The sequence below is a fragment of the Rhea americana genome, unplaced genomic scaffold, assembly GCF_003343005.1.
Source record: "Rhea americana isolate MKP2758 unplaced genomic scaffold, rheAme1 scaffold_51, whole genome shotgun sequence".
In the NCBI taxonomy this organism is placed as follows: Eukaryota; Metazoa; Chordata; class Aves; order Rheiformes; family Rheidae; genus Rhea; species Rhea americana.
Window position 1 is genome coordinate 4,394,534 of NW_028186657.1, and position 8,073 is coordinate 4,402,606.

General features: G+C 40.1%; 1 protein-coding gene across 1 annotated transcript in view; it reads right to left on the reverse strand.

Moving 5' to 3' along the window:
* Nucleotides 1-1,771: 1,771 nt before the first annotated feature.
* SOX30 (SRY-box transcription factor 30) overlaps nt 1,772-8,073 on the reverse strand; it is a 9,696-nt gene continuing 3,394 nt past the window's right edge. Inside the window, exons 3-5 of the mRNA XM_085317960.1 lie at nt 7,064-7,243; nt 4,640-5,126; nt 1,772-2,515 (exon numbers count right to left, since the gene is read on the reverse strand). Of these exons, the coding sequence (XP_085174086.1) occupies nt 2,140-2,515; nt 4,640-5,126; nt 7,064-7,243 (1,043 nt within the window). The 3' untranslated portion in view covers nt 1,772-2,139. The remainder of the gene's footprint in view (nt 2,516-4,639; nt 5,127-7,063; nt 7,244-8,073) is intronic.

An 8,073-nucleotide genomic window follows, 5' to 3' on the forward strand; every position in this document is an offset into this window, starting at 1 on the left:
TCCATAATTTTCATTCCTATTTCTCTGCTCTGAGTGGACATGACACAAAGGTCTTTAAATGGCCTGGGCTGAGGGTCACAATAAGCCCATGGTACAATGCAGCAGCTCTGAGGAACCTCCCTTCAAACACTGCCAAACCCCCTGACATGGGAGGAAATAAATTTGAATTACCCTTGGAAAGCAACTGTTCTAGATTCTGGCGCACTGCAATATGTCTTGTATCCAACCTCGTAGTGTACAAAAAGGAAAAGAGGAGAGGAAAATTACATCTAGAGAACAGTCCCACAAGCAGCTGTTTTACACCCTGAAACATACTTGTGTAGGAATTAGTACATCTGCCCACGTGCTTTCCTACAAGCCAGATCAGCTTGCAGTGAGAAGATAATTTAGGAACAGGCATTTTCTACTATTTATAAGACTTTCCTCTTAATGTTTCATCTGCACTGCAGATGCAGTGGAGCCAGGGCCTGTTAGTAACAGCTGCAGTGTGTAGTGTAGATGAGATTTACCCTTGATTTTAATTGTGTTTTTCAACTACAAAATGCAGTAATTCTCAAATGAGAGGTTTTGATCTTAAAAGGGATTGTATACTTGGAAAATGAGGTTATGAGCCCACTGCAGCAGAAATGCTTAAAAATACCTGATAAGGCTAACAAAGTGCAAAGAACCCAGTAGACATCTACCACATTTACACTGACTTAGGACTATCTTCTGAAGCATGTGGAAATTTTATTTGTATCTGTCTTTATCAATAACACTAACTAAATGGATAGATACAGAAGGCCCAGGCCTCAAATTTTGACAGGACACTCAAAATACACCAGATCCAGTGTGATAACCTGTAGAAGAAAGGGTGTCCTATATGAGATGGTCAAACTTTAGGTCCCCCATTAAAAGCAGAGGATACAGTTTTCCCCATATTTCTGCAGTAACAGGATTTACACACATAAGCATACATACATAACTGTGCATGACTGTCTCTATTAGCAGCCCAAATTCTCTGAAAAAGTGACTTAAACTAGTCACGTTAGGCATGTGCAGCTGCGCTGTGCACGCCCAGTAAGTCTATATGAATTATGATTTACATACTCCCACTCAGCTCAATATCCATGGCTTAAAATGAAACACTAAGGGTAAGTACATTGTTCAGGTGATTTTATTTAAATATAACAACAGCAGAACAACAGGATTCCCAGAAAGAAATGACACCCCTTCCCCTCAAACAGAAAAAAAAAATAGTTTAGTAACATTAATTACTAATTTTGGCAAAAAAATCTGTATTTCCTTAGTCTTTGCATTCAGCACAGATACTCTTCCCTTTCAACTACCTTCAGTATTCTCTAGAGAATTCAGTATTAACTATGCTCAGGGATCAAGTCACAGTCCACTAGTGTAAGTCACAGAGCCAGATTCCACCAATGTTCCTCTCTCTGGGTCCTACCATACCGTCTGGACAATCCCATTCTCATTAATGGAACTAGTTGCAGAATAAAATATTACAGAAATTGACCTAAATTCAGTGCATTACATAACATTTGTATCACAAATGCAGCCTACAATAAAAAATTAATTAAATTAAGCTTAAAACTGTTCTCTATATCAAAGGAAAAATATAAAACATTGGAAAATCAGTCTTGACTTCACTCTCAAGACCTCAAAGTATTTTACTGCAGCAACTGTTACATTTTAGTCATAAAACAGAATTATTTCACTTGCTAAAATTCCTAAAGTAAAACCTATGAAATTATTGCAAATTCCATCAAAATGTTGTCTATGAACAAAGAAAGGCAATTTCCTGATTCAGAAGAGCATTAAAAGGATGTGCTTAAATACATCTCTCCTCAGGAAAGCACATTATCACATACTTAGAACAGAGTACCTGTCTAAGTGCTTTCCTGAGCCAGCCCAAACAATGCCCTGATGAAGCAGGTGAAACTCCAGGGCCTTTGGGACCTCACCAGGTCTGTATTTGATCTCTCAAAATACAAACAGATCATCAGAGTTCTCAAAATGGCCTGCACAGGTCACTCAAGCTACATGGACTTCCCCTTGAACACACCGACTGAAAAGATGGTGTTGGAGGAAAACATTTATTTCACATTCTGTAATATTTCTCTGGATTATCATTTGTTTTAAAAATTACAACTCTCGCAACACCTTCCCCTCTTCTTCCTCCTCACTGTCAGTCACATTAACTTGCTGGATGCTGGAGGGGGTAGATGGGGTGGCTGACAAAACATTCTCCAATGCACCAATGTCCAGCTGTGGTATGGGGCTTAAATACCTCTCCTCACTGTGGCTGTTGTAATAGGACACTCCTTCAAGGCTCTCACAGCTGCGGGAGTCCTCACTCTGTGCATGTTCCTCTGGGTACTCCCTGAAGGGATAGTCTCTGTCCAGAGACGAAAACATCGCCTCATGCTTTTGGTACCGGTCTTCATAAAAGCCAAGGCATTCAGGCACTGAGCTGGTGAAATTCCCATACCCAAATGGTGGCCGGCTGAATGGGCATGTGCTGCAATGAAAGAGATGGAAAATAGTCTTATAGAAGTCCAGATTGCTTGAACTTCAATTTAGGCAAGAAAAACAGAATGGCTCTAATGTTCTATGTTAGTCAGTTCATCCCGACGAAATACTCAAAAATACACCTAACATAAAAATATGCCTGAGCTAAGCTCTGAGGCTGTAAGAAGAATCATGCACAGATTCCGTGTTAGCAAAGAAGGCCTGCATATGCACTCCTTTACGCTCCACACATACAGGAAGTTGCTTCAAAAACAAAAAACACCCAAACAATTGTATTTTTTAATGAAACGATGTAACAGATAAAACAGCACATGATAAGCCTGCAGTATGTTAACCTACATACTCAAAACAGTAAAACAAAGCATCAAAAGTCAGTTTGTGTTGTTTTTGTATGCCAAAATTTGTCAGAAAGATGGGAAACAAATGGTCTTATTTATTGAGTGATCTTTTCCATTTACTACGTTGTTATTAGCAGGAGGCTTGACAGAGAATCCGTGTGCCCAATATGTGGCTGTCAATGTTACTCATTTAAAGAATTTACAGTGATAATTTTTAAAAAATATATAGTAGATGGTAAGAAGTTACTGTACCAAAATATAACTATTTTCCTTCAGTGTCCTGAGTTTGAATTTTTATTCTGATCCAGAACACAAGATGCAAGAAGTATTATAGACTATACAGTTGTAATAGAAATATAGTATTACAGAAATAAACTACATTGTTAAGAAAGTATAGTATGCAAAGAAGTAATAGAGTTCTGCAGTGCTGACAGCAGAAAGACATCGATACACTGTCTTTCTGTGTATCACACTGTGGTTCCAAAATGACCATTCATCTTTCCAACTAACATTTAATATTTTAGTGTATAAAATTGCAMACATTCATTTGCACTGTACATGCTACCTAGAAATGATGATTTTTGTACACAAGAAATGAGGTAATATGAACAAGAACTTACAAGTCAATGTATTAGAAAGATCATGGCATTAGCAAACCTGGCAACCTTCAGAAGTCCAATTTATCTTTGAATCTCAACAGTCTTACAGTACAACCACAATTCCCTCCCTCAGAGAGCTCACGAAACTGTCTAATGTCTGATACCAAGAGCCTAAGCAAAGCTCATCTTTAGCAATTCTAGGAAGATGTGTCCTGTGTTCATTAAATGACTGCAAAAATAGCAGTATCTTCTATTGCACTTAGCTGCCTACTAAGGCCTTGCAAGCTTCAGTAGTCATCATTAGTCCTAATTTATGACTGAGTAGCCTTATCGCCTTAGGAACACAACGGTTGTTGTTATGAGTAGGAACAAGTAGTGTATAATGTCAGAATATGAGTCTAAAAATCATGATTTGTTGTGTTTGCATGGTCATGAAAGAAAAACAGTGCCTTAGAGCAAATAAGCATGGACATGAGTTTTTGCAGTGTGAAATGAGAGAACATCAGTAAGCTATCAGACTTCCTGTGTTTGAGCAGCACATCTGCATGCCTCAGAACTAGCTGCTGGGAGGACACTGGTCCTTTCTGTGCATGGTTAGCTTAAGAAATATCCACGTTTAGCTTCTGAATTCTTTGATCAGGTGATCTCTGACTGACTACTCCAAGACTGCAAAGGATAAACTAAGACTTACTATTTATATAAAAATTCTGAGGATATTTCCCATCAAGTTAGATTTCAGAAATATTAGTGGCTATGACAGATACAATCAGAGTATCTGGGACAAATCCCAAACATCCACTTTAATTATATCTGATCATTTTCAAAATGTATTTACACTATTTCTACTTTTTTTTTTTTTTTTTTTTTTTTTTGTAGAAATCAACTGCACTTAGGTGCATGAAGCAGAGAGAAAATACTTCTATTTACTGTAGGCTTGGGAGTGTCAATTACTAAAATAGTACTACAGAGTCTTCAATAACTGGGCATACATTACGAGTAACCTCAGGACATTGGGTCTCACCACAATGGACTGCGATAGGAACATAAGARTGCTCTTCCCTCCCAGGGAAGAGCTCTTATCTCAAGAGCTGAATGGTCCACCTGCTTTCTGAAAATGAAAGGACCCTGCTTTTTAGTACTCATTCTCATGGGGATTGAAGTGAAGGACTGCATTACCTTGAAGGGAAATAGTGAGGTCCAGGCACAAAGTAAGGGTGATGAAATGAAAATCGCGGAGGCGCTCCAAACAGACTGGTTGGATGACCGATGGGAGGAGGCTCATAGAGATGCGAGTGAGGGAGAGGGGTAGCTTGGGGAAGAGCTGCACTTCTAGGACAAGTAGAAATCTCCGAATACTCCTTTGGAGTCTGATTATCAGAGACAGAAAATCTAGCATTAGCAGTGCTTGTGTTACTTGGGTTCCTACTGGAGCTCTCAGCGGAAGCTGATGTACATCTCTTCACAGAGCAATTGGGTCCAGGCGATACATGAGTTTCTGTCTGAGTAGGTACAGCAAAATGCTGCGGTGAAATTACAGAGTGCAGGGGCAGAGCTGGAGCTGGAACAGACACTGACGTGGTGCTTGCAATAGCAGGCTGGAAAAGTGTAATTGGACCTGGATGTTGAATGGAAGAGGCTGACAGCTGGATGGCAGGAGCTTCACCTTTAGGAAATATAAAAGGTATTTATCAGTCATGAGTAGCGCATGAGATTTCAAAAATAGCCATGTAGCCGACCACAGCTAGAGCCAGAGCCATTTCCTCCAAAACATCCTCTAGCATCACCTCCCTGCATTCAGTCACACACCGCTTGGGATATATGACAGTTTTGGTGCCCACATACCCAAGCTCCCTTCTACAGGAACCCAAGGGTGGGTGAGTACGTAAGGCAGGAAGTGCTTGGTGAGGGTTGAGGCTATGAGGCAGGTAACAGCTCAGTCTTGTCTTAATATAGCCAAATTCTTCCTAAGTAACCTGCATGGTGCTAAAGCAGCAGTGAAGGTGGAGAAGCAATAGCTACAATACCCTACCCTCAAACATGTTTTCTCATTTGTTTCACTAATGAACATACCCACCAGCCAATTTACTTTGAAATGCTTTGCAGACATGCACTTTCAAATCACACTATATGTTAACAGGATTGCCTTTATACAGAAAGATTTCAGAACGCTTTAGGTTAATATTTTCAAAAAACACTACCTGATTTAAGAGTCTAAATTCTATGCTAATGGGACTTCAATACTTCTAAATCTTTACAATCACTTAATCTATAATAGAAAGATAGTAAACTCTAGAATGAAACATAGTAGCATGTGAGGAGACCATAATGTTGTAAGATACATTAGAGTAAGAAATTTTGAATATTTTATTTAATCAAATCTGCACAGGGACTTAGAAAATGATTGCATTGCTAACTCAGAACTTGGCCAAATCAAAGCAGAATGCTCTCTTATATATTTCCAAGTATTACTATGGAGCATAAATGAGCATTTAGGTTTTTCTCCTCATTACAAAGAGAACAGCCCCTGAAGACCAATGTTCACACCCTGAAACAGAAAATGCCAGTGAATGAATCTATGCCCTTTGTTGTTGAAACCCACCATCCATGCACTGACAGAGCCAGAGCTCTTTCATCACGACACATGAGGGATTGCAGTCAGGCACTGTATTTGCCGGTGGGCTCTTACGCTACCCTCTATGATACTGCACATTATTGACTTACTATAAAAAGGAGGGTCCTTCCAGGTTAAGTGCAATTTCTAAATGTATTTCTTCTGTAACTAGGTTATTGTGTGTATAAAAGCTGAGCTTTGTGGGTTCAAACTGTGGACATGCACAAATTGAAGAAATACACGTAGAACTATCTCAGATGGGCATAAATATCTAAGTAATGATCATAGAAAAATGTGCAAATGAAAAACACCTCTTCCAGTTTTAAAGACTGCTTTAAAATTGCAGCCCACACACTCCCTACTTAACATCCGCCTTTCTGATACCTTTATTGACAATTCTGTCTGCTCCCTCTTGTAATCAGTCTAAGCTGTTGAGCATTTGCTATAAAGCAAAGGTGCCCTCACTAGAAAGGCACACCAACACAGGAGCAGAGAGTGCCAGGGGCTAAGCTAACAAGCTTTGCCAGGCTTAGCAGTGTGGGTTGAGCAGCAACAGTGGGGTAAGATATGTCTGTGATGGGGACAGAACAAGGTAAAAACAAACAAAACACAAAAACCACAAAAAAACCCAAGAGAGCTGTAGCTTAGCTCAACAGGAAGCAAGTACTAAGTAACTGAGACCCCCAAAAGGCAGAAAGATAAAGATAGCAGGAGGGAACCAGGCGATAAGAAGACAACAATAGAGATCTGTAGGAGAGTAAAGAAGTAGCCAGAAGAATTTAAGGGCAGCAAAGGGAGAGAAGGCTGAGGAAATAGGAGGCGAAAGACTACGAGGCAGCAGTGTCAATGAGGACTGACAGATACAGAGGGTCCAAAAAGACTGAGGAATCATATCTTAACGACATCTACACTACCGTGTACATAACTTTTACTATAATAGGTAGATTCCGTATTTTTAAAATCATTCACTCAGAGTTCTAAAAACTCACAGACAGGATGTCCAATATTGTTCTGAACATTGGGGATGACAACGGAGTAAGCGGGTGATCGGAAAGGATAAATGGCAGCTGGATTTGTAGTGATGATATTCTGAGAAGTGCCGGAAAATACAGTGGAGACAGTCAATGGAAAACGCTTCCTTTTGCCCGGTCGTGGTTGATAAACCCAACCTGTTGAGATGAGAAAGATGCAGACTTCCCATTTTTGGGATGATCGCTTTCTTTCTGTAAAGCTAACATATTTGTAATTCTGAAGTATCTAAAAAAAAATATGAGTCCAAAAACTGCTCTACGAGTCAATGGCAAAACTCTTACTCATTTCAGTGGGCTAGCAAATGGGCATTTTACCAGAGGTGGAGTTAAAATCAGCATGTTTGGGCTGTTTTGTTTTGTTACCATTTGTTACCAGTTCAGTTAGGTTACCAATGTAGTCACCATTCAAAAGTGTTTATGAGACAAAGAACCACAAAACAGTGGGGAGTGACATTGCACAGAAAAGGAAAGCATGTAAAGGAGAACATGATACTGTACCATGGGCTTTTGGTTTGGAGAAAAACAACAGTATTCAAAACGTGGATCTTTCCTGATTGTTTCCCTAGCCCCTTAAATCCCACTTATACCTGGAGGTTAAAAGATATGATGAAAAATGTGATCCACTAGAAATCCTATTTAAGTTTTGGCAGTAAGGAGTACACTTGTCTTTGACTTACAACATTAGTCAAACACTAACAGACCTAGAAATATTTTTGGAATTTGGACCAAGTAGCTTGGTTTTCTTAGGCAGGCTAACTCTTAGGCTACTTTAAAGAAACCCTTTTTTTTGAACTCTGAAAAGACAGAAGGAGTGATTCTGCCCGTCTGCCTGTTTCTGCTGCACGAGTGAGCTCTCGCCTCCCCGAACCGCTCGCGCTCGCGAACTCGCGGATTGATGACATCACACGCAGAACGGAGGGCGGCCCGCCACCCGCGGCCGCCCATGACGCGACGCCTCGGCCGCCCGC